This window comes from Cetorhinus maximus, chromosome 22, assembly GCF_964194155.1.
Source record: "Cetorhinus maximus chromosome 22, sCetMax3.hap1.1, whole genome shotgun sequence".
In the NCBI taxonomy this organism is placed as follows: Eukaryota; Metazoa; Chordata; class Chondrichthyes; order Lamniformes; family Cetorhinidae; genus Cetorhinus; species Cetorhinus maximus.
This window is the reverse complement of record NC_135900.1, coordinates 48,014,655-48,041,806: the sequence shown is the minus strand read 5'-3', so window position 1 is coordinate 48,041,806 and position 27,152 is coordinate 48,014,655. Positions and strand designations below refer to the sequence as shown.

General features: G+C 43.5%; 1 protein-coding gene across 2 annotated transcripts in view; it reads right to left on the bottom strand.

Moving 5' to 3' along the window:
- The window catches only part of cacna2d4a (calcium channel, voltage-dependent, alpha 2/delta subunit 4a), a 718,409-nt gene that overhangs the window by 629,041 nt on the left and 62,216 nt on the right, over positions 1-27,152 (bottom strand). For both annotated transcript variants that reach the window (XM_078568258.1, XM_078568257.1), the window contains exon 3: positions 9,691-9,807. In XM_078568258.1, coding sequence (XP_078424384.1) covers positions 9,691-9,807 — 117 coding nt within the window. The remainder of the gene's footprint in view (positions 1-9,690; positions 9,808-27,152) is intronic.

The window sequence follows — 27,152 nt, the reverse complement described above, 5'->3', positions numbered from 1 at the left end:
GCTCAGCCGACATCAACACGTGTCATTTCACACTCGAGCTGGTCAGGCACGTGCCCACCCACCAAGCGAAAATTTCTGCCCATGATTTCAACAGACCCAGGCAAAGCACACAGTGCCATGGACAGAGATATTCAAAGTGAATTCTCTTAGCTTCAGTTCCTGTAGACAGCAGCTAGGTACATAGCGGCTGGAGGCTTTTCACAAATGTTAGATCTTAGAATTCCTTCTCCTTACACATAACCTCAGCTCCTTTATACGTGTTTCTCCCCTTTTAATGTAAATCCCATTGTTCCAATATGTCTTTGCAACTTTACTTTTCCATAATATAAATCTTTCATAGAACTCATATTATCAGTAATGTTAGGGGAAAATAAACACACTGTTTGGCTTAGCCTCTGTTGGCTAGGTATAACACCTTACCACCTGTTTGAAATTCACTACTTTGATTTATCTAAAGATGCAAATGTTCCCCACACCTCACATTCTGAAACTTCAGCCATGTTTACCTATTTAGCACTTCAAATCTAGCTTCCCTTTTGAACACTCAAAAGTTCCAGACTAGTTGGCTCTAATTCATTTAAATCCCCCACACACACAACCTCACGCAGAGAAACTAACCCAAACCCCACTTCTAACCTACCTTTACAATAAATCACAATAATACTATGAAACTTACTATATTTTCATGACAATTGTTAATGTTCCTTAGTTTAGACATAATATGAAAAGTTAATGATGTGATGGTGATGGATGTCCTGCGAGTTCGAAGAAGACGATGGATGTGCAGATTCATCAACGGTGGACACAGAGATGGTTGTGTCATCCCAGTCTGGACGCACAGAGTCAGAAGCAGCTGGGGCATTGTAACTCACATGTTGTGACATGGACAGATACTGCTCTATGACATTGTTCACGGGCAACTAAAGACATTGACATCGATTCTTTTCAAAAGTGCAAAAGCTCTATGGGTCAGGGCTCTCCAGCAAGCTCCTACTCGCACTGATTCTTCCAGATCATTTGGCTTGATGCCTCACCACTTCAGACTTCCCTTAAGCATGTCTTTGTAGCGCTTGCACGGCCAATCTTAGTTTCTTCTTCCAGACCGCTGGCTCTCCATACTGCAGCTGTCTCGGAATGCAATGGTCCTCCATTTTAATTACATGCGCTATCCAACATAGTTGAGCTCTCAAGAGAATTGCCTGAATACTTGTTGTCTGGGTTCCATCTAAGATTTGAGGTTTGTGATCCAGTCTTGCCAGCAGATGCCGAGGAAGGAGCAAAGAGCACGCATGTGAAATTGTTCCAACTGCTTTATGTGTTTGCGGTATAAAGTCCAGGACTCACAGCTATAGAGGATGGAAGTAATGACAAGAGCATTGTATATCTTTATCTTTGTAGACATTCTAATGCTGTGGTGGTTTACTACTCTGGCCCACCTTGCTGATCCTAGCTGATATCTCACTATCAAATGAACTGCCATCGGAGATAACGGTTCCAAGGTATTTGAAGCTATCAAGATTCCTCAGCTTTGTATCATCGATGGAGATGTCTGGTTGAACAATGTTGGAATTTGCTGGAAGGGCTGGCATAGAACCTCAGTCTTTCCAAGGCTGATAGTTAATCCAAACAGCTTTGAAGCCTCTGAAAATCTGTCAACTATGATGTGCAAATCTCTCATTTTGTGAGCCATTAAAGCACAATCATTAGCGAAAAGGACTTCCTGGATGGGTTCCTCAGAAGTTTTGGTTTTTACATTGAGACATCGTATGTCAAAGAGTGAGCCATCAAATTGATATCAGAGATGCACTCCCTCTCTGAGATGCTTGACAGCATGGTTAAGGCCACAGGTAAAGTACAGGTTGAAGAGGACTGGTGCTAGAACATAGCCCTGCTTCATTCCATTTGAGATCTCAAAGAGAGCAGATGATTTGCCATTTAAAAGGACCTGACCCGACATTCCATCATGGAACAGCTGTATGATCTTGACAAATCTTTTTGGACAACTACGCTGCCCTAAGATTGTCCAGAGGGCCTCCCTGTTGACTGTATCTAAGGCCTTTGCAAGGTCAACAAAAATGAAGTAAAAGGCCATGTTCTGCTTGAGGCATTTTTCTTGGACTTGTCTCACAGTGAACATCATATCCACTGTGCTGTGACCTATACAGAGGCTGGCTTAGAGGCATTATACTTCTTAAAGAAAGAGGGATATTATATTGTTATATGATTCCATCATGACTTAGGAGCTATATGTTCATGTATGTGTATATATAAGTATCCAGAATGCCACATCACTGACCATTGCATTACAGTGCGTGTATCGAACTAACAATATATCAGTCCACAGCACATGGTGCGATCTGATAAATACATTCAAAGAAAACTCCAGCATTTGAGTTTTAAAGTATGACTATATTGAACTTCACAAACCACAAGGCATAACTATTTGTTAGAGCATCCTACTCCACCTGTGAAATTTGATGTGATCTGTCTCCCTCTGATCTTCTTCCTCCTGCTCGTGTTGTTCCTCCATCAGGAAAGAGTAAATAGGAACTCCATAAAGAAGCTATGGTTTCTGTTTGGGTTTTGAAATGCACTCAGTACTACATGTCCAATCAGGCTTGATGTAGTCATGTGACATCTGCCATGAGGCACAGGGCTGGGGGGAGCCATCATACATTCAGTTCAAGAAAGATATTACACTCAAAAGACTGTAGTCTTTGAACTCATAACATGGTGTCAGAAGTGGAGCTGAGACTGAGTATTAAAAAACTAGAGAGAAGTCACAGATAATATAAAAGGAATGCAGAAACGTTCAGAGCTGCTAAAAGTTGGTTGAAAAAAAGCCACTGATAAGGAAAAGCAAACACAAGGTGAAGGCTGCAAGAAAATCACTGTATGAGTCAAAAAAATCGCTATAAGTTTTTTTACTCGCTCCTGTCAAAATGAAAGGTGATATGTGGAAGAACTGACAGTTTTCCCACCTGCAATGGCAAAACCATGAGATTGCAACAGGTTTAATTAACAAGCCAGAGCCAATATGAGTAGCAACACTTTTAACACTGCTGGGGAGGGACTGGCACAAATTGTATTCCATCCTAAATCTCTCCAAAGAACAGAAAAAACAGAGGACAGAGATTTTAAAAGCCTTGAAGCATTATTAAATACTAGGGCTCAAGGTCAAAAAGAGTCCATTGATCAGTATGTGACTGCAGTAACATAGCTCTCAGAATCATGTTAATTCTGGTAGCTAAAAGATGATCTCATTAAAGATAAGATTGTCTGAAGCATAAGAGATCCTGCAATGAGAGCAAGTCTACTGAGAGAGGAAAAACTTACTCTCAAGAAAGCAATCAACATGTGCAGGAGTGCAGAAGTGTAAACTGTCAGAACACATGTATGGCAGAACAGGACAGGAGTTATATTATGCTGATACACATTCCAGGCTGAAAGAGCAGAACAATCACGGACAAAGGGAAGGATGCAAATACTGTGGAGGACATCATACAAAGGAAAATAAGAATTGTCCAGCATGGGGAAAGCAGTGTTTTAATGCAAGAAGCTGAAGCATTTTGCACAAAATTATTAGGCTAGAAAGAAACAAAACAAGCCTTAACAGATGGCTACTGGTGAGATATCGGCCAAAGATTCTGATGAATCACTATACACCATACAACAGGTTGGCTCTATCATGTCTATAAATGATAAATGATTTGTGACTATTAGGATGATGTCTGCAGAAGGAGAGCATCAAGTGAACAAGAAGTGTCAGATAGACACTGGGGCATCATGAAACATCATGACCTTCACAAACTTGTGCAAAGTGCTCAACATGACAACCCAAAAATGAAGACCCCAAAAGTAAGGTTGAGGCTATATGAAGGCATGATACTCATACCGAGGGGACAAATTAATCTATGAGTCCAATGCAATGGCAAGAATGAAGATCTGGAGTTCCAGATCATAGACAGTATGCAAAAGCCACTCATCTCAGTCAGAGCAAGTGTAAGGGTGGAATCGTCCCAGATTTGTACAAAGTGCTGTAGCTAGCGGGAAAAAAAGTCATTTTACCTGTTGGTCGCAATGGTGGGTTTTTGCGCCATATCGTCCCATTTCTGCCTGATTAATTATACAGCCACGGGAAGCATGTCGTCTTGCTGGCGGGTGGCCTCTGACTTACCCGCCACGCTGTTGGCTTCCTCATGCAAGGCACCATATTTAAACTGCGCCCGTGTGCACATTTTCCAATGCTTGTAGACCAGGAGAGCACCGGTAAAGACATGGCTCCAAAAGCCAAGAAGAGTGCAGCGACCTGATTCAATGACACAGGGACACCTTTTGAACAACATGGAGGCCCACCACGACATCCTCTACCCCCACAATCAGTCTCACCACTCCGGCTTGGGAGGCGGTGGCAGGGGTGTTAGTGCCAATGCTGCACACAAGAGATCGTCCATCCAGTGCAGAAAGAGGATGAATGATCTCATCCATGCTGCCAGGGTAAGGCAACCATCTTATCACTCGAAACTCACACACTCACAAGGCCATCACACAATCATTGACAACTCACTTACTGCCAACTCAAGGGACATCACCACTCACACATCCTCACATCTCCATCTGGCCTCATCTCCTCTGGAGACTGCCTCCTCAGCCCTCACCATCGTGAGGTCACTTGCACAGATCAACATGTGTCCCCACACACACCCTGGGATACCCCCCTTCCCCAGTAATGCCCTAGCCCTGGAACCTCTTCCCTTGCCTGAGGCACTTCTCCCCCTTCCCCAAGCAGGCCCCAACCCTGCAGCAGTTGAAAAGTCACTCCCACCTTACAGCTGGTCTGGTAGGTAGACACTTGCCCATGAGCCCCCGAAAAGTGATGTGGTGCTGCCTGTGAAGCCTGGCACTGATGACCGCGAGTGCTGCCTGAAGCAAGGCGGGCAAACAAACCTCAAAGTCCTGAGCGAAGTGGAGCTCACCAGGTGCACGTTGCTTATGTATAGTTGTGAAACACGTCAGCATGCAATCTCGGCAATGTGCCCAGATGATCCAGCATGGGGGATGATTCCGAATAATGAAATGCTAAAGTATTGAAATTAGGTTCCCAACATGCAGCAATGGGAAACGCAGCCCACCATTGATGGGTGGGGCAGACGATCGCAAATTGGTTAATGACAGCGTAAAACCGATTTTTGGCCTTCTTGTCATATTGTCCCCCCACCCCGCCATGAAGCCCGATTCCAGTGGGACGGAAAATTCCAGCCTAAAGCTTGAACTAGAAACCCTAAAAGTACCAAAAGAGATTTACAGCGTGTCACAGCGTATTAAACCACCGACCGCCAGAGGAGTATAAAAATGTGTTCACAGAGTTTGGATGCCTACCTGGTGAATATCACCTTAAAGCAGGTGATAGTGTAAGACCAATTCATCATCTGCAGAGAAGAGTTCCAGTTGCACTCAAGTCAAGCCTAAAAAGCAGGGTAGAAGAGCTAGAAAAGAAGGATGTAATCAAGAAAGTAACAACGCCTACAGACTCAATTAGCGGCATGATAGCAGCGAAACAATCGGGAAAGCTGACAGTATGCTTAGACCCAAAGGATCTAAATAAAGCTCTAAAGGGATCTCACAACCCCATGCCAAACATCGAAGGAATTATGCCACAACTTGCCAAGGCAAAGATCTTTACTACTCTATATTTGAAGGATGGTTACAGGTAAGTGAAGCTGGGTGAAAGTAGTAGCTTTCTAACTGCGTTCTGGGCGCTGTTCAGGAGATACAGATGGTTGTGCACGCTGTTCAGCATTTCCAAAGCTCCAAAAACGTATCAACACAGACAGCATGAGGTATCCAGTGATCTTCCCAGCGTGGAAACCATAGCAGATGATCTGCTAGTCTATGGGTGTGAGACACAATGGAATAAGCCATAGCTAACCACGATCAGAGTCTAATGCAACTGCTAGAGAGAGCTCACCAGGTGAACCTGAAGCTGAACAAGAAAAAATTACAAGAAGATGCCTGAAGTCAAGTACATAGGTCATGTACTGGCAGCAAAAAGTATTCGCCCGGATCCTGACAAGGTGAGAGCTGTGGCAGCAATACAGCAACCAACAGATGTGAAAGCAGTGCAATGATTTGTTGGATTTGTGAACCATTTAGCAACATTCTTGCCTAATTTGTCGTCGAAGTGTGAACCATTACGCAAGCTCACTGCCAAGGATGTGCAGTAGTATTAGGGTACAGAATAAGAAGCAGCATTCACCAAAATCAAATAACTAATGATGACAATGTCAGTGCTGAAGTACTCTGATGTCAATGATGGAGTCACCTTGCAGTGTGACGCCAGCGAGACAGGCCTCAGAGCAACCTTAAGGCAGCAACGGCAACCAATCGTATTTGCATGCAGGACACTAACGCAAATGGAACGATGCAATGCTCAGATCGAGAAAGAGTAACTGGCTATTGGTTTTGCTTGTGAGAATTTTCATCAATACCTTCTTGGGAGAGACAACATAACAGTGGAGTCCGGCCATAATCCACTTCAAAATTTCAAAGCATTTTTCTCAAACTGCTATTATCTGCTCCAAAGCGACTGCAAAGAATGTTACACTAAGATAAAAGCAAAATACTGTGGATGCTGGAAATCTAGAACAAAAACAAAAGTACCTGGAAGGGTCATATGGATTTGAAACGTCAACTGTATCCCTCTCCGTAGATGCTGTCAGACCTGCTGAGTTTTTCCAGGTATTTTTGTTTTTGTTGCAAAGAATGTTATTTCATTTACAGAGATATCATGGGGATGTGGCATTCAAGCAAGGGAAACTGATGCACATCGCTGACATGTTGTCGAGGGCAGTGTCCCCTGTGAAGAAGGTTGAGAATGCTACAGCAGAATGTGAAATCTTCCAGATTCAACATGAAGCAGCAGCTTGACATGCTCTGGAAGTCATCAACCCAGCAGAGACATTGAATCTGACCGACAAGCCCCTTGCTCAAATCAAGCAAACTACCCAACAAGATGCAACTCCCCAAGTGCTGCATGAAGTAATGATGAAAGGATAGCCTGAGAGTATCAAAGACACACCTATGGTCACAAGAGCCTATTGGACATACCGAGATGAATTGACAGCCCAAGGTGGCATCTTGTACAAAGGAAATAGTTATTATCCCTAAGGAGATGAGAGGAGAGATGATGAAGAGCATCCATGCAAGCCATCATGGAATTGGATCAAGTCTGGGTGAGGTAAGGAAAGTTCTCTACTGGGCAAACATAAGCAATGAAATTAAAGACCACATCACCCAGTGCAGTGCTTGTGATGAGTACCAAGTTAAACAAGTTAGAGAGCCGCTGATGATGCATGATATCCCAGGCAGACCATGGATGAAGCTGCAAAGAGACCTCTTCACTCTTGCAGGAAATGATTATCTTGTCACTATTGACTACTATTCTGACTACAGGGAGTTGGACCAGCTGACTTCACAGACAACCAGAATGCCTGAAAACACACTTCAATCATCTGGGCATTCCAGACATTGTGATAGGTGACAATGGCCCTCAGTTCACGAGTGAGGAATTTAGCCGCTTCACAAAGGATTAGGAAATTCAACAATGCATTATCCCCAGTCAAATTGAAAGGCTGACGTGGTAATGAAAACCTCCAAAGGAATCATCAAGAAATCAAGCAAATCAAGACAGTAGAGAAAGATACTGGCATGGAGAGTAGTCCAGTCCAAAAACTAATGTCACGTCATACCTAAGCTACTCTTCCAATAGCAAAAAAGCTACTGACGCCAGAAGTAATAACAGGCAAGTGAAAAAAAATCAAGGTGAAATGCCAGGAAGCCGAAGTTCATTTTGACAAATCTATCAAACCGTCGCCAGAGTTGAGCATTGGAGAGACTGTCAGGGTACAAACTTTCAATGCTATTAACAAGAGTCAGCCCAGATGGAAGCTTGGGACATGTGTAGAGCAGTTGTCACCTTGATCATATGCAGTGGAAGTGAACAGCCAAATATACTGGCACAATGACAGGCCTAGAGAAGCTGTTCCTACACTGCAGATGATCAATCAGGAAGATGGGATCTCACCAGCTGCGCAGGGAACAGAACAACCAACACCCCCAGAGGTCGACCAGCCCCAGCAACAGAAATGGAACAACAACAATGGTTACTACAGCAACAAGTGCCATGGACAACACTCCCCAGAGAGGGAACATCACCCAGATGAAAAGCCAATGACAACACGCACGCGTACCATTAAAAGACCTACACAATTTAACAACTATGTATGCAATGCATGTGCAGAGACTGAATAGAATAATGAACAGCTTGTAAATGCATAAGGACAGATGTGGTATAGTGGATAACCTGGGTCACTCACAGTTACACATGATAGTGCATGCAAATGTGGCTTTTGTTTGTTAGGGAAAAGGGGATGTTTGTGTATTTTGTTCATTATGAAAAGGGGGATGTTTGGGTTTTGAAATGCAATCATTACTATATGTCCTATCTGGTTTGCCATAGTCATGTGACCTCTGCCATGAGGAACAGGGCTGGGGGAAGCCATCTTACATTCAGTTCAATAAAGACATTGCACTGGAAAGACTGTAGTCTTTGAACTTGTAACAGTTTCTGTGAGGAAATTAATGCCTCAAATTGAAGTTGATCTAGAAATACCAGATAAATGAGGAATATTGAAGGCAATAAAAGGTCTCATTTACCTTTATCCAAGCTGGTCCAAGCCTCATACAACCATGAGTTAAGTTTGTAATTTCTGGCAGATGCCATTATGCTGTCATTTGCACACATTCTTCAGTTCAGGATAGGTACTTCTTCGCAACCCACAGTAACAATGGAACTTTTAGAAGTGGCAGAATGTTTGTGTATTTCGGATCTGCCTTGTTTTCTGACTTCCCACTAAAAATTATGCTGTTTTTGTGTAATCTTAGTTTGAAAATAAATACAATCATTTAATCTAACAAGAGTGAAGAAAATAGAAAGGTAAGAAAACAAACTTGCATTTTACAGTGCCCTATAAGATCACTCAGGAACAATAATAACTTATATTTATATAATGTCTTTAACATAATATAACAATGTCCGAAGGTGCTTCACAGGAGCACTATGAAACAAAATATGATACCAAGCCACATATGGAGATATCAGCTCAGATAACCAAAAGCTTGGTAAAGGAAGTAGGTTTTAAGGACCGTCTTAAAGGAAGAAAGTGAGGTAGAGAGGTGCAGGGAGGGTAATCCAGAGCATTTCAGAAATTACTTATAGCACGTCACAAATAATAATTTTGAAATGTAGGAACTGTTATGTGGCCAAATTTAGCAGCCAGCTTGATGGCTGAGAGAGGACACTGGGAGAACTCCCAGCATTCCTTTGAATAATTTCTTGGAAAATTTAATGCCCAACTTAAGCACTGTTTAACATTTCATCTAAAAGACAGCAGCTTCAACAATTCAGCATTAATTCCTTGGAACATCCTAGGCCTAGGCTTAGGTTATGTATTCAAGCCCTACAGAGAGATTGTAATTTCAAACTTGAGTGCAACAATTATTTAAGAGCTTGCTGGTAGATTGTCTGCTTTTCCTGTTGAATTGAATTATGCAACATTTGAAAATCCCACGTGGATAGAAAACAACTGCTGGGATACAGATAATGTATGAGTGGAGTGAATTAGCTTGTACCTTCACTGCTTCAACTTTCCTTCCTAACATCTCTTTCATCTTCTCTCCAAACTGCATTACCAATTCCACGCCATCCACTTCTTCAATCCTTATAAAGGGTTCCACATCTTTGTATTTCTAGATAAGAAGAAAAAATATATCAGCAATGATTACAACAAACTGCAGTGAACCAAAAGGCAACAATCATTTACATACTTCAGGGAAGCGTCTTCCTCAGGGAAGCGTGCTTGCACCGCTGCTTTACAACATCTACACGAATGACCAACCTATAGACAGTGTCACACGCCGTTTTATATATGCTGATGACTTATGTGTCACTGCCCAAAGCACTGATTTTAACACTGTGGAGAAAACGCTCTCTGTGGCCTTGGAGGGACTAACATCCTACTATGAAGAAAACCACCTTCGCGCAAACCCATCAAAGACGCAAGTTTGTGCATTCCACCTCAGAAACCGTGAAGCCAAATGCCAGCTTAAAGTAACCTGGTGTGGAGCAACACTGACGCATTGCAAGCACCCTGTCTATTTAGGAGTCACTCTTGACAGATGCCTCACCTTCAAGAACCACATCGAAAAGACAAAGGCAAAAGTGAGCGCACGAAACAACATCCTGAATAAGCTCACTAACACAAAATGGGGAGCAAGCTCAAAAACACTGCGAACCAGTGCACTTGCTCTTTGCTATTCCACTGCCGAATATGCCTGCCCTGCATGGGAAAGATCTACTCATGCTAAGAAGATGGATGCTGTTCTGAATGCAAGCTGCCAACTTATCACAGGTTGTTTAAAACCAACAAACACCAACAGCCTATATATCCTGGCGGGTATCGTTCCCCCTGATATAAGAAGAACGGTAGCCAGCAAGAAAGAGCGACTCCATCAAACATCAGATGAGAGGCACCCTCTACATGGTCATACACCTACACCCAGCCGCCTAAAGTCAAGGAAGAGCTTCATGAACAGTGTTGTTCCATTACAATCAATCCCATCTAAAGCCCGCATCGCCTTGTGGAAAGATCGGCTCGCCAGTCTCGAACAACCCCCAGCGATGGAAATACTACCGGATGAAAGCCTTCCCCCAGGAGCTAATTTGAACTGGGCAACCTGGAAGTGCCTTAACAGACTTAGGACTGGTGTAGGTTGTTCAAAGGTGTCACTAAGCAAATGGGGATATACAACCAGCCCGACAACTTGTGAATGTGGAACTGAGCCACAGACTATGCAATATCTCCTGCAATGCCTATCGCTAGAGGAACCCTGCACTGTTGCAGATCTTGCCAAATTCAACAACAAGGCACAAAAATGTGTCCAGTTCTGGCTGGGCCATGTATAGACTGTCCATGGACACGATAAGAAGAAGATTTACATACCTAAGTCTTTATTCACTAGGTGGATCCCATGGAATATTGAATGTGCAACAATTATGGATATCTTAAATATTATTGCTAATTAAAATGTCACATTTTCACTTTACTAGTAGATCTCCTGTTGCAGTGCCCAAAGCTCCACTGTTTTGAAACTTAGGGGTGAATATGCTTTACAGGGAATAATGTGATTTACAGTGACTGAAAATGTCAAATTCCATTCTTGTTAACTGACAAATTAGGATATTTACTGCTGCTTTGGAGATTGATTTACATAACTTCATCCATTATTCTTTGAAAATTGGAAATGAGTGGCCTTTTATTTGATTATTATGACTTAACATTTTACAGAAAGGGAATACACAGCAAAGTGGATGCAATATGCAGCAGTTGGAAGTAATTATCTAATTGTTACCAATACTGGAGAGATAGTGGGATTTAGTTCAATACTTTCACTTTCACCTCTTACTGCAGTAGTACCTACTGGAAAGATAAGGCTTACTATGATAGAAACTACCACCCTACAGCCTGTAGCATGGAGAAGGGCAAAAATAGCATCTAATGGTAACACCATCACCTCCAAGTCATGCAACATTTTGGCTTGATCATTTATCATTGTTTTTCCAGCATCATTGGGTCAAAATCCTGGAATTCCTGAACTAACAGCAGTATGGGAGCACCATCACCAAGATGTCTGCAGCAGTGCAACAAGGCCCAGTGGCAGCTTTTCCCAGAAGTTCGGGAAGGGCAGTAAATGTGGCCATGCCCACAGCACCTACATTCTGGAAACAAATGTAAAGTATTGGTTACGGTAGCTGGGAGCAATCCTTTGCTTTGGTAGCAATGGGAAAATCCTGAGTTTTAGTAACAATGAGGCATTATTCTGTCTTTGGCAGATCTGAGACATGTTCCTGGGTTTAACTGAATTGAAGGGTGGCCCTGGAGTTTGAAGTATTGCAATGAGGCGGCTTATCTGGAATCATTGCAGAGGGAGAATTGGGGTTTGACAGGACCATCAAATGCAAACTTGAGATTTGTTGCAATCAGGATTGGTTTGTGAGGTTTGATATTCTGTTGAATTGCTGATGAATGCCACGAGGTTGGGGAGTGCCTGAATAACAGCAGGTATGAGGCTAAACTATGCCTAAGAGAATTTACAACCTTCTAAAGGATCTCTGCAGTGATGAACTGCATTTAGTGATTGGTTCCTCAAATAACTCTGGCCCATCTGTGCATTTGGAGCAGAGGGACTGAGATATGGATGTCAAACAATGGATGGAGATATGGGTTTCCTGGATGTCCTGTAGTGTTTAACTGCAGGATATGTGTTAAATATCTTCTCCAGGTTTTTTTGCCTGACAGTCAGCTTGATTGACAACCTGTTATGTAAGAAAAGCTTGCAATGACCAGGTAGGTGTAGAAGTGGGGAGGGAGCAAAGGTGAGAATATTTTGAGGGAGAGATCACAGTTGTGGGGGGAGGTGGCGGGGTGGCAATATGGTGATCACGGGAGTGGGTGCTAGATGGTGGTCGGGGGGTATAGTGTGATTGGGAATGAAATGGTGGTTGTGGGTTCACAAGATTGTGCTGGGGAGGGGTTGGTACTTGAGAGGATGGGGCCAAGATCTAGAGAGTCAGAGTTCATTGATCAGCCAGATCATGGGGTTTCAGTAGTTAGACTGGTGGATCAGGAGGAAGCATTCCTCCTTCTCCTGGTTCAAAAGCCATACTGTAAAGGCATTTACCTGATGGGTCAAGTCCTTTTCATCTCCTTTTACCTGCCAGGTTTCTTGAAGCCAGGAAAACTTAGCCAACATTAATTAAAAGTAGAATGTAAGTTAAAGTGGAGGCAAGCAACCTCCTCAAAAGCTTTCAATGACTGGCCAACCTCCTGTGAGCAGATTGATAGCTCACCATTCACCCCGGCTGCTATAAAACCGGAAGTTAGGAAGTTTGAGACAGGTTGAGTTCAGGTTTTACTTTCTCACTTGACTCAAACTCACCCATTTTTAGGGGTTAAAATTACCTCTTCAGTGCCCCTGTTGATCTCTCGCTCACTTGCTGTCTCAGCTATAATTAGAATGTTTACAGTTTGTAACAATCACCATTAACACAGGTGATAACCAGGATTTTGTTTGCTTCTTTTTAACTTAAGGATTATGTGGGCCTGAGTCAGACCTGAAGTTAAAATGAGAGAGGGGGTTGATTTTTGGAGCCCACAAGAGTCGAAATGTGGTGTGTGGGCCGACTTAATTAGTTGGGATGTGGAATTTATATTTTCCAATGGCAGGTTGAGATCCGGAGATTAAGGACGGAATCAAGCCAGATTTACACTAAGTGCGGTAGTAGGCTGGAAAAAGAACATTTTACCCGCTAGCCGCAATGGCGACTTTTCCCACTGTATCATCCCAATCCCGTCTCATTAATCATGCATTCCGTAAAGCATGCCGGATCACTGATGGGCAGCCTCTCATTCACCCGCCCCGCTGTCACCTCGCTGCTTCCTAAAGCCGGGCACACACCTCTCAGTGCTTCCAGCCCAGGACTGCTGCACAGAAGGCATGGCCCCAAAACGCAAGAAGGCTGCAGCCCCCGGTTCAGTGATGCATCCCTGCAACGCTTTTTAAATGCCATGGAGGCCGGCCGTAATGTTCTCTAGCCCCACTCTGGCTACAAGATGGACAGCAACATCACCAATCTGGCTTGGGGGGTGGTGACTCCGGTGGTCAGTGCCAACACCCTGTAAAAGAGGACAGCCGCCCAATGCCGAAAGAGAATGAATGATCTCCTCCGTTCCATCAGGGTAAGTTACTCTTCTCATCACTCTCAACTCACGGACTCACAAACCCATCACACATCCACAGGGATCTCACTCACTGGCAGTTCAAGGGGCATCACCATTCACTCTCTCACACACACCTTCGTTGTCCTCATCCCATACATGGCATCATTCACCACCCACACATGCCAGACATAGTTATCATCTGGCCTAGCAGGTGTCCTGCTTACACTCTCTCCATCTCTATTCACGTAGGACAGGCTGGCACACAAGAGGGAGGGGTCTCAGACTGGAAGAAGAATACCCAACATCACGGTCCTCACAGACTTTGAAAATAGAGTCATACAGCTGGCCAGCGAAGATCTGGATCATTCCTGTGCTTACAATGAGGTCAGCGGTGCTCAACCAATTGAGGATCCAGCAGTGCAACAGCCATCAGACAACAATGCTGTGAGTGATGTGTCCTGTTTCACAGGCCACTACCATGCACTAATTATCTCTCCCCTGCTTTCGCAGGCACATCAGGTAAACGGCCAAGAGAGTCCACAACCCAGGACCTCAACTCAAGCCCCGAAGACACCTCAGAAGAGGAATCTGCTGAAACCCTAATGAAGACCCATCACAGTGCTCACCCACACCCGCCACCAGCGCAGAGACACACAAGAGCAGGTGAACACGCTGCTTTACTCGATAGGCCCGATTGTAGATGTCAACATTGTAAGACAGGGAATTAATGAATCATCGGCCTCAACCAGCGCAGAGACACACATCTCGATGGGACTAAGCTTTAGAGTAGCTTCAGGGTCACAATCTGGTGAACACATCACACTGTCTGATCCACAGCAAGCGGCGGGTGGGACTTCCCAGAATTCCAGCACTCGGAGGACTGCTGGAGGTCAGAACTCTGCTGAGTCTGAGTCAAATGATGAGCCTCTGCACCCGGTCATACCTTAGTTGCTGGAGCTGCAAAGGCAAGCTCAGGAAGACCAGGAAGGGATGTCCACTACACTCCTCAGATTGCAAGGTACAATGGAAGAGCCTGAGGTGATAGCACTGGTATGCCAATGCACTGAGGCCAACATTATAGGATGACAGCCACCATGGAGCCTGGGTCCAAGACATCAATCCTGCACTGCTGTATGGGTTGAACTCCATTGCTGACTCCATAGTTGGCTTCCAACAGCGTCAAGGTGAGACAGTTGCCAGGCAGCTCAATCTTGCTCCAGCCACTGTTATGAAGATATTAATGTATATAATGTTATTGGAAATTATTTTAAATTGGACTTGTAGTGGAGTCTGACTGTGGGTATGAGTGTGTGTGTCTTAACTGGATTAAAGCCAGCTCATCTGGGTGCTTTGATGAATAGTAGTTTTGAGATGTTAAACAGTAAGGTTCATTTGCATTTTGTTGAATAAACCATTCAAAGTCTGGGGATGAAATCTTGCACCTAGCTAGGAGACACCAAGCAATATGTTTATATTACTAATAAAATTGGTATTATGAGAGGGGTTTTATTGTTAGAAGAGGTGGAGTTCAAAGGGCCTGGTGATATAATGGCCAGGAGTTTTAGGCTGGCGAGTGGGGGCGGGGCCAACTCGCCAACACATGAAATGATGCGGGATGACGTTGGGTAGAACTCCTGACGTCACCCCGCATCATTTCAATTTTCAGGTCGGCGGGGGGGGGGCCGCCGAATCAGCTACGCGCCCGCCGGTCTGTTAACAGCCTATTGAGGCCATTTAAAAAGTAATTGACATAATTAATGGACCTGCCTGTCCAACCTTAAAGTTGGCGGGCAGGCCGGGAGCCCTGACAGGTTTCAGAAAAAGCATGAAACCTCATCCACAGGCGGGATGAGGTTTCACGAGGGTTTTTAAAAATTTAATAAAGGTTAGAGTTAAAGTGATGGACATGTCCCAACTCATGTGACAATGTCACATGAGGGGACATGTCAGGGAAATTTTGTTTGTGCACCTTTGCAATTTTTAAATTTGGCGCCGATCTCTCTGAGGCGTCACGTAAAATGGCGGCATGCCCCCAATTGGGGGCGTCGATTGGAGGCGTGCCTGCCTGTGCCCACTCCTGCACTTCCCCCCAACGGGGAAACTTCTTCCCAATGAGAATTTGCATTCAAATGGAAGGCTAGGTATATGCAGAAAAGAGTTTCATGTATGTAGGTCAGAGGCATGTAAGATATATGCCACTTGTAAGCCTACAATGGTGCAAAGGAACCAAAACGCATGGGATCTCATTCTGAATTCAGTAAAATGTGCTTTGCCTGCTGTCTGTTTAAAGTCTATGGGTTATTGTTGCCTTGGTGAAGATTTACCTCGGAGTGATTAATTTGGGATTTATTTAAAAGTTATTATGGTAGTAATTTGTAAACATGTGTATGTGTTTAATTCCTTCTTAAATTAATAAATGTGTAATTTAATTTATATAAAAACATTTGGAGGCTTGGTGGTTTCATTTCTGAATTCAGAGCTGCAACTCACATACCATTTGAAAATATAGGTTATGACAATTGTTTAAAGTTTCCCTCTGGGATTTTAAATAACTCAGCCTTTACCAACTGCTGGGTCATAACAATTGGGGACTCTTGGTAGGATAATATTTGTAATTCCTTGATCGGTTTGGAATTGGTGAAACGTAAGGTTAAGACGACAAGCAGCACTATAAATTCAGAAGTTGGTGAGGTTTTTTAGAAGTGCTGAGACTGCAAGATGGCTTTGGCAATTGCTAAGACTTGCCTGGGAGTAGAAGACGTAACTCTGATTGGGCTGCCAAAAATAACCAAGAGTAAGTTAACAGAGTTGGCAGATAAGTTAAAATAGGGGTTACCTGCAGGGGCTAGGAAATTAGATATAATTAAAAGTGTAGCACAGCATCTACAGTTGGAAGTGAAACCTGACACTCGTGAGTCTGGAGGGAGTGAGACTTCAGTTTGAAATGAAGAAGTTGAATTTGAACAAAGAAAGGAACTGAAAAAACTTGAATTAGAAGCCAAGGAAAGAGAAATAGCATTTAAAAGGGAACAAGCAGAAAGACTCGAGAAAGAAAGGAAGCTGGAACTGGAATTTCAGGCAAGACAGAAACCTGCTTAAAAGGCTGGAAGTTAAAAAAGAGATCTCAGATTCTGAGGAGAGTTCCTATGATGAAAAAAACTTTAACCTAAAATGCAGTGGGGAGATGTTTACATTTGTACAAGCTCTTCCAAAGTTTGAGGAAAAAGACATGGAAGTGTTCTTTATTTCATTTGAGAAGATAGCTAAACAGATGAAATGGCCACAGGAATACTCTATGTTATTATTACAGTCTAAGTTGCTGGGTAGAGCACATGAGGTATAGGCTTCACTATCTGAAGAGGTATCGGTGAATTATGATGTAATGAAAAAGGATACTTTGAGCACATATAAATTGGTTCCTGAAACATACAGGCAGAAATTTAGGAATATGAGAAAGCAGCCTGGGTAAACTTATATTGAGTTTGAGAGAGTAAAACAAAATAATTTTGACCGTTAGATATGGGCGTTAAAAATAGAGACAACATATGCAGCTCTTAGGGAAGTAATTCTTTTGGAAGAATTAAAAGACTCAATCCCTTCAGTAGTGAGAACTCGTATGGAGGAGCAGAGAATTGAAGTGGTAAGACAAGCAGCAGAGATAGCTGTTAATTATGAGTTAGTTCATAGAGCTAAACCTTTTTTGTCACCCTTTCAAATCAGGGAAGGATAGAAAGTGGGAAGGTGAAAAGAAGGTGGTTAGTCAGGGAAGAGAAGGAGTAGGTGGAAATTCCCAGGAAATTTCTTCTCAGAATAAAATGGAAGATGCTGAGGGTTGGAGTGACAGTTGAATATTGAGGTATTTTCATTGTAATAAAGTGGGGCACAGGAAGTCAGTGTGTTGGAAATTACTGGGAAAATCTGTTGGAATTGTTGGGGTACAGAAAAGTTCTGGAAGTAAAAGTACTGTGGGTTCTGAGGTTCAGGCAAGGGAGAAAACAATGGTTTGGGTACAGATAAAACAGGAAGAATCAGTGATAGGTAAAGAAGTGGGAATGTGTTCGCAATTTACCCAAGAGAATTCTGAGGAGCAGGTTGCAGAAATATTTAAAGACTTTGTGTGTGAAAGGAAAGTCTTTCCATGTGTACATGGTGGAGCAGATAAAGGTGTTAAAATTTTAAGAGACACAGGGGCTAGTCAATTTTTAATGTTGTGGGATAGCAATATTTGTTGTTCAGAGGGGGTATTGCAGGAGCAGATGATAATAAGTGCGGTTCCTGGAGATGCTAAATATATTCTGTTATGGAAGGTAAATTTAAAGAGCAATTGGAAGGCAGGTGAAGTTATTGTTGGAGTAGTGGAAAAATTGCCTATTGCAGGGGCTCAATTTATCCTGGGTAATGATATAACTGAACCACAAATGTGAGTGATGGCTAGGGTAGTTGAGCAGCCTGTAGAAGTGTTTTCAACAGAGGTGTTACAGAGGGAGCATCCTGAATTGTTTCCAGATTGTGTGGTAACGAGGTCACAGGCACACAGTTGAAACAAGAAAAGCAAGAAGCGCAGGCAAGAAGAAGGTGTCGAAATCCAATTAGTTGGCACTGTGTTTGATAACATTTTTTCAGGGGGAAAGACTACAGGATAATTCAGATGAAGTGTTTAACTCGAGGTTAGTGGGGTAACAGAAAAATGATTTGCAATTACAGCAGTTATATCAGAAAGCTTATTCAGAAACAGAGGCATATTCCAATATGTTTTAACCTTAAGGGAGATTTTTTAATGAGAAAATGGAGGCCAGATGATGTCTCAGCAAATTAAAGCTTGAATGAGATGCATCAGATTATAATCTCATTAGGGTATAGAAATTAGATACTGAGGATTGCTCATGAAACTCAAATGGGGGAACATTTAGGAATTAGAAAGACACAGGCAAAGATACAGAGGTATTTTTTGGCCAGGATTGCATAGGCATGCAGTCAAATTCTGCAGAATCTGTCATACATGTCAAGTAACAGGGAAACCACAAGCAGTGATTAAGCCAGCACCTTTAATCCCAATACCAGCATTTGAAGAACCTGTTACTAGGGTCATGATTGATTGTGTAGGACCTCTCCCTGAGACTAAAAGTGGAAATCAGTACTTACTAACAATAATGGGTGTGTCTACCAGGTTTCCTGAAGTGATGCTTTAAAAAATATTACAACTGAGAAGATTGTGGAGGAGTCAATTAATTTTTTTTTACAAGATATGGTTTACCCAAGGAAATGCAATCAGATCAGAGGTCAAATTTCATGTCACAACTGTTTAAAGGAAGTAATTAACAGTTTGGAGATAAAACAGTTTAAGTCAACAGCTTATCATCCAGAACCACAAGAAGCCTTAGAAAGATGGCATCAAACTTTAAAGTCTATGATGAAAACGTACTGTCATGATTATGCACAGGATTGGGTTACAGGAATTCCATTCTTGTTATTTGAAATTAGAGACACTCCTAATGCATCAACTGATTTTAGCCCTTTTGAACTAGTTTATGGTCATGAGGTAAGGGGACCACTGAAATTAATTCATGAGAAATTGGTGGGTCAAAATTCAGAAATTATTCTCTTGGACTATGTATAAATTTCAGGGAAAGATTGAACAGAGCATACAAGTTGGCTAGGGAACGTTTAAAGATCTCATAGCAAGTGATGAAAGTGAAGACAGATAAGAAAGCTAAAGCTCACAGTTTTGTTTCTGGAGAGAAAGTATTAGTTTTGTTACCAGTGCTAGGCAATTCATTAAATGCAAGATTTAGTGGGCCTTCCAGGATTGAAAAGAAATTGATTGAAGTAAATTATTTAATAAATACTCCAGGTAGAAGAAAGAAACAGAGGGTGTGTCAAGTAAATATGCTTAAAAAGCACTTTGACAGGGATGAGGAACAAAAAGAGGTGTTATAGTGATGGTGGATGGTAAGAAAGACGTAGAAGTGCAGGACTCTGAAATTGATATTCCTCTAATCAAAATGAATAATGAAGGGGTGCTTGAAAATTTAAGTGAAATATTGAATTACTTTCCAAGCAAGTGTTAAAGTGATTTGAAAAAGATATTACAGTCACACAAACCTATTTGTGGGAATAAATTGGGAAAGACAGGTTTAGCTATACATGATGTCTCTGTACAGGTTTCATCTTCAATAAGGCAGCATCCTGATAGAGTAAATCTGGCAAAGTTATCACAAGTACAAAAAGAAATTGATTTCATGCTTCAAAATGATATCATTGAATCTAATTGCATTAAATGGAGTTTGCCTATTGTGCTGGTACCGAAATCTGATGGAACACAAAGACTGTGTGTGCACTATCAAAAGGTGAATGCAGTGACAAAAGCAGATTCATATCCAATTCCACAGTTGGAAGATTACATTGAGAAAGTTGGACAATCACACTTTATCACAAAGATTGACTTGCTAAAAGGATATTGGCAGGTACCATTGTCGGAGACAGCAAAGGAGATATTGGCTTTTGTGATGCCAAGTGGACTATATCAGTTTAAAGTCATGCCATTTGGTATAAAGTATGCACTAACAACATTTTAAAGACAGAAAAACAAAGTAATTGCAGGTCTCAGCAATTGTGCAATTAAGCAACTGATGACCTAATAGTTTTCAGTCCTACATGAGAGGGGCATTTGCAGCATCTGGAAGGATTATTTTCTCAATTCAAGAAGCTAATTTGGTGACAAACTTGGCTAAAAGTGAATTTGAAAAAGCACAAGTTACATATCTAGGCCATACAATTGGACATGATAAGGTGGCTCCAAGAGATGCAAAAGTCAAGGCTATCATGGATTTCCCAGTGCCTACAACAAAAAAAGAAGTTTTGAGATTTCTGGGCATGAGTGGGTTTTACCGGAAATTTGTACCAAACTTTAGCCAAGTGGTTCCTCCACTGACTGAACTATTAAAAAAGAACAAAAAGTTTCAATGGATACTGGAGTGTCAGAAGGCATTTGATAGTTTGAAAACTGCATTAACCTTGACACCAGTTTTGGCCGTACCCAATTATGCCAGGCAATTCAATTTGGCCGTTGATGCAACGATACAGGCATCAGGGCTGTACTGTTACAAGAAGATGACACTGGAATTGAAAAACCGATAGGGTATTTTTCACAGAAGCTGAATGTACAACAGAGGAGATATTCAACAATCGAAAAAGAGACCTTGGGTTTGGTGACGGCATTGCAGCATTTTGAAGTTTAGGTTGCAGCAATTCATCAGAAACAATTGTTTATACAGACCACAATCCTTTTTCGTTTTTGGACAAATTTTGAGACAAAAGTGCGACTTTTCAGGTGGAGTCTATTATTACAATTATTTAATCTATGGATTGTACATGTTGCTGGTAGAGAAAATCTGTTCGCAGATGCATTATCAAGAGTTTGAAGTTTAAAGGAAAATTGGACATTTTTTAAAAGAAACCTGGACACTGAACTGGAGTGATTTCTGTTGATGCCAAGGACTTGTGAATACATATTGTTATGTTAATGCATGCATCTGATAGTGTAATAAGTATAGGAGATAGTATGAGATGGGTTATTAAAAATGGAGCCGTCTTTTAGATTTATGATGGTTCATTTTTCAATAGGGAGGGGGATGTCATGAAGACACTAATGTATATAATGCTATTGGAAATTATTTTAAATTGGACTTGTAGTGGGGTCTGTGTCTGTGGGTGTGCGTGTGTATGTCTTAATTGGGTAAAGCCAGCTAGACTGGGTGCTTTGATGAATAGTAATTTTGAGATGTTAAACAGTAATGTAGAAGGTACATTTGCATTTTGTTGAATAAACCATTCAAAGTCTGGGGGTGAAATCTTGCAATTAACTAGGAGACACCAAGCAATATGTTTATATTATTAATAAAATTGGTACTATGAAAGGGGTTTTATTGTTAGAAGAGGTGGAGTTCAAAGGGCCTGGTGATACAATGAGAATTTGCATTCAAAGGGAAGGCTAGGTATATGCAGAAAAGAGTTATTTGTGTGTAGGTCAGAGGCATGTAAGATCTATGCCACCTGTAAGCCTACAACTGTGCAAAGGAACCAAATTGCACTGGACCTCATTTTGAATTCGTAAGATAAAGGGTGCTTTGCCTGCTGTCTGTTTAAAATTTTATGGGTTATTGTTGCCTTGGTGAAAATTTACCTAGGAGTGATTCATTTGGGATTTGTTTAAAAGTTATTATGGTAGTAATTTGTAGACATGTGTATGTGTAAAATTCCTTGTTAAATTAATAAATGTTTAATTTAATTTATATAAAAACTTTTGGAGGCTTGGTGGTTTCATTTCTGAATTTAGAGTTGCATCTCAAACATACCAATTGAAAATATAAGTTATGACAATTGTTTAAAGTTTCCCTCTAAGAGTTTAAATAACTCAGCCTTTACCAACTACTGTGTCATAACACTGCCCCTTCTCCTCAAGCAGTCAGCCAGGAGCCCTCGGCCACCCATAGGGAGGAGGATCAGCAGGTGCAGACCCCAGGGCCATCCACCCAGGTGACTCCAGGAGTACTTGGCCCATCCGAATCCCCTCTTCCTGTGACCCCGGCAACTCCAGCTCTATAGGCCGAGGAGGGTGCTGTTGCCACACAGCAGGACCCTGAGAGCAGCCTGAGGCCCTCCAGGTCTTGGCCATTCAGAGGACGCCCATCAAGGTCATCACAGACAGGGCATAGCTGTCAGCAAGCTGCCTCCACCTCCACTGTGGATGCCAGGGGAGCACCAAGACATAGCAGCAGAGTTAGGAATGTTAAGAAGATGTAGGTGCACAGCCTGGGCATGGGTGTTAATCACTTGTATATAATGTTCACTTTGTTAATAAACTCCCAAGAATGTCTCCCTGCCTATGGCTCCTTGTTCTGATGAACAGTGTTCGTGTCACTCAGATGTGAAACCTTGGTTCCTGCAGAAGATAAAGGCAGGTGTCTTGGTCCAGGGCCTCTTCCCTGTGCTTTGCACAACCTTCCCAGCACACTGATGGTGTGCCTTCACTGTCACTGGTCACATCAGTCTTGCCTGCACCTCGATGGGGCTTATCATTGCTGCCAGAATGTCCTGGGCTGGTAGCACAGAGTTCCGTCATTCTCTCTGTGTGCTCCCAGCACCTTTGAGATGTGGCGGGCCCCTCATCCCGTCGGCATCTGTGTCTAGTGACAGTGTGATCCTGAAGGGTTCAGCTCATGAAGGATGCCCTAGGGTCAGGAGAAGTTAAAGTTTCCACGCTGCATCGCCATGATATGACCCTATTCACAGAGCACAAGCAAGGTGCCACCAACCAGACAGGAATCAAGCATTCACCTAGGCTATGTGAGGATTTATGGCATGTACCCACTGCATGCCAGCATCATACTCCTGCAATGTAGGGATTATGGGCCTTATCACAGAGGGTATGTGCGCTGCCATCAGCTAGACAGGAGACAAACATTCACAGATGCAATGTGAGGATCTGTGGTGTCTCCTCACTGCATGTCACTATCATCCTCCACGAATCTAGCAGCTATGAGCACACCTGCCTTGTCCGACCAGTGCAATGACCTCATTGCCAGCATCCTCACCTTCGAGGACCTTCTCACACTCATCCTCATCGACATCCTCCTCATTGGAGGAGAAGTGCAACTCCTCCATGTCCACCTCAGCCAGCTCCTCACCCTGTTGCAATGCCAGGTTGTAAAGGGCACAGCAGGTGACGACAATGCGTGACACCCTCTGTGGACTCCATTGCAGGGCTCCACCAGACTGGTCCAGGCATTGGAACATCACTTTCAACATTCCAATGGTTTACACTGCCAAAGTGCGAGTTGCACTCTGAGGCCACCACACAGCTGTCATCAGCCACATCCTCTGTTGGTAGCACTTGTCGCCAAGAAGCCAACCCTGCAGCTTCTGTAGACCCTGCAGGTGTCAGAGATCTGAGACTGACTGAGAATGTAGTCATGGACACTCCCTGGAAACCAAGCGTGAACCTGTGGATGCGTTTATGATGGTCGCACACTAGCTGAAGCCCTTACGGTTGGTGTAGTTGACCGCTTGTCGCCATGGAGATCTGAGCACCACTTGAATGCAGTCGATGGCATCCTGCATCTGTGGGAAACCTGAGATCTGCAAATCCCAGTGCTCTTGCTTCCTGGCTTTCCTGATCCAGGGCGAAATGCACAAAGTTGTTTGCCTTCGCAAAGATGGTATCCATGACCTCATGGATGTATTTGTGTGTGGAGGATTGTGATATCCCACAGAGGTCACCTGTGGAGCCCTAAAAGGAGCCACTGGCTTAAAAATTGAGAACTATGGTCACTTTCGTGGCCACTGGCAGTGGATGCCCTCCATGTCCCATGGAGCCAAATCCTACAGCAGCTGGCAGATGTGACCGACCAGTTTCCTAGACATGCGCAGTCTTCGGCAACACTGGTTCTCGGTCATCTGCAGGAATGACAAGCACTGTCTATAGACCCTAGGTCTAGCTAGCTGCCAACCAGCGATTGCCAATGTGGCTCTTCAGCGGTGTGCGCGGGAGCCCCAGCCATCCCTTCTTCCTGAGGTTGCTGCTCTCTTCTCCTTCATCTCCGCGCTCTGTAAGCCATGAGTCATATAGCTAGGTCACCAGGCTACATGCTCCTGATGTACTCCTCTTGCAGGATGAAACAGAGGGGCATGTGTGTTAGCTTGGGTGTACTAAGAATTTCTCTTAGTTAAGTCTGAAGGCCTCTTAACGCATCCCAGAGAGTACTGGCCACCACTTGGATGGCCAGAGTTTAGTGTGCTGTATGACTGCCCGAAATCCCGCCCTCTTCCGCCCAACTCCACCCGACTAATTGGCGGCAGCTTTGCCCATTTGACTGCATGCTGTGTTCTCAGCTCAGGCAATCTCCTAACCCACATTGCAAGGCTGCACTGTTAGCTTGAACCATCAGGGAGACTGGTCCAAACTGGGATTCTGGCATTGCAAGGGGCTGTGAGCACCTCCCCACCAGTGACTGGTCCATGGCCAGCTTTCACAAGGAGATTTTACGACGTGCGCAGTTGTCCAATTATTCTAGATTCCACTAAAATGCTCATTAGTTTGCAGTCTGTGCCCGAGGGGTGAAAAGCTCTGGAGCATTTGGTGGCGCTTTCAGGCCTCTGCGTTGCTTCAGTGGGCAGATAAGCTCTAGGCTCGACTCCAATTATATCAATGTGGCTGCACCTGAACTGTCTCAGGAATGACCACTTTAAACAAGGTTTCCCTAATGCATGGCTGCTCCCTCCCCGGCACCACCTCACATGTACTTGTGTGCTACCATCAACCGCACTGCAGCCCTAGCACCACCCCCCCACCCACCAACTCGCCTCAACCACAATGCAACCCTTGCCCCGACACCACATTGTCAGCCGGCTGGGAAAATGCGGCTTGCCTGTGAACCTCGCCTGAATGCATGGCGCCTCAACCTTGAGGTCCAACAGGCAACCTTCACGAGCTCTGCACAACATTACTGTGCACTCACCTCCAAGTTCCCCTCAAAGTTCAGCTCGCCAGGTGCACGCCTTATAAATGTTGTTGTGAAACATGTCGGCATGCAATCACACTGATATGTTCAGATGGTCCAGCAGGGGGGGTGATTCCAGCGAGTTGGGCTTATAATGATATGCAGGTGTATTACAATAAAGTTCCTGACGTACAGAGGCAGGAAGTGCGACCCACCATTGACAGGCGGAGCAAACGATTGCAAAATGATTTCACAGCGTCGTGAAACTGATTTTTGGCCGTTCCATCATGTTGTCCGCTCATGCCTGTCATGACGCCCAATGCCAGTGGGCATGGAGAATTCCGCCCAAAGTCAGTGGCATGTTTGTGCCATGACAAGCTTCACACCAGTCTTTGGTGGGTTCAAGCTTGTAATATATTTGCATGCCATGGATATTCCTTGGCGTAAAACTTTTAAAAATTACTTCCTACCTACAAAATAAAGTCAGTGGCACACGAGAATCTTGGGGCACCCAGTTCACGTTTGTTTAAAGGAGGCGTGCACCAGTTGGCTTTAGGCAGCTGTGTATAAGGTCAGTGGTTTTCCTTGTTGAACTCTTTGGCACAAGGGTGGCGAGCAGGAGGATGGCAGCTTACGTGGAGGCTTGCGACCAGCGAAATTAAGTCAGTTGTGACTGGGGTATGTGGAGCTGGGTTGCGGGCATGGAGGAGTGAAGTGGGAAGGGCCTGGCTTCCTGGGTTTGTTGGGGGCAACAGTTAGTCAAGGTAAGAAAATGAATAGCCTAAGGAGGGGGGGAAGAGGGGGGAGGCGCGGGGGGTGTGTCCAAATGTGGGTCCATCTCAGGATGTTGGCTGGTAGAATGCTTACAGGGCTTTGAGTTCACCTACAGCATTTCAATTATCCCCGCTGAGAGTGTTCTTGGACAATGTCCTTTACAGTGTCTAGAAGGGAGGGCCAGCTGAATCTGCAAGTTTATCACAATAAAGCAAATGTCCCTAATTCCCCTGTAACCACCAATGTTTGCCAAACATGAGATGTGCCAGTCCACTTAGCTCTCTGACTAAGCTAGTCTCAACATATAGTGATGGTGTACATATGAATAAAGTGAAATCAATGTAATGTGAAATATTTACACGTGGTATGTAATTTTGAAAAACACCTGTGCCACCTCTATGCTCTCAAGTCTTATGTTAATGGCAATGAAGTAGGGCAGGAAAGTTTGCAGAGTCTCTCTGTTTGACCAGGAGGCTCCTAACCCACCCATAGCTGCAACATTGTTATCTCATGGCAGGTTTCACCATCGAAAAGCATTCCCCGCCATGTGATCACGTGTTTCCCTTGTACGCCAACGGCACTTTAATATTTAATTGTAATCGCATAGGAAATGGCAAAAAGCAAGAGTGTGGAAGTGGCACACACTTCCAGTTACACTGTCGGGAATGGCACTTTGTTGCCAAATCCTCCCCTGATTCCCAATGACATCATCAGAATGAGATTTTACCATTTAAATTAAGGCCACCTTTCTCTTGGATGACGCCCTTTCTGTGCCTGCTTTCAGGCAAGTTAAGATGGGGAGGAGCAGGTATGCATTAGGAATAAGGGGTAAACAGCTGTGCCTCCCCATGCAACCCATACCATTCTTGCTGCTAGGGGATGGGATTAAAATCAGACTTTCAGGGACTGAAACCTCCAATGCACATCATCTCCACATCTTCTTAACAACCTGGCCACATCAAACCTCCCCTTGCATTACTATCAGCTATTCCACAAAATCCATAAAGGTTTTTTTCATTTCTCTCCAACTACTGTAATGTAC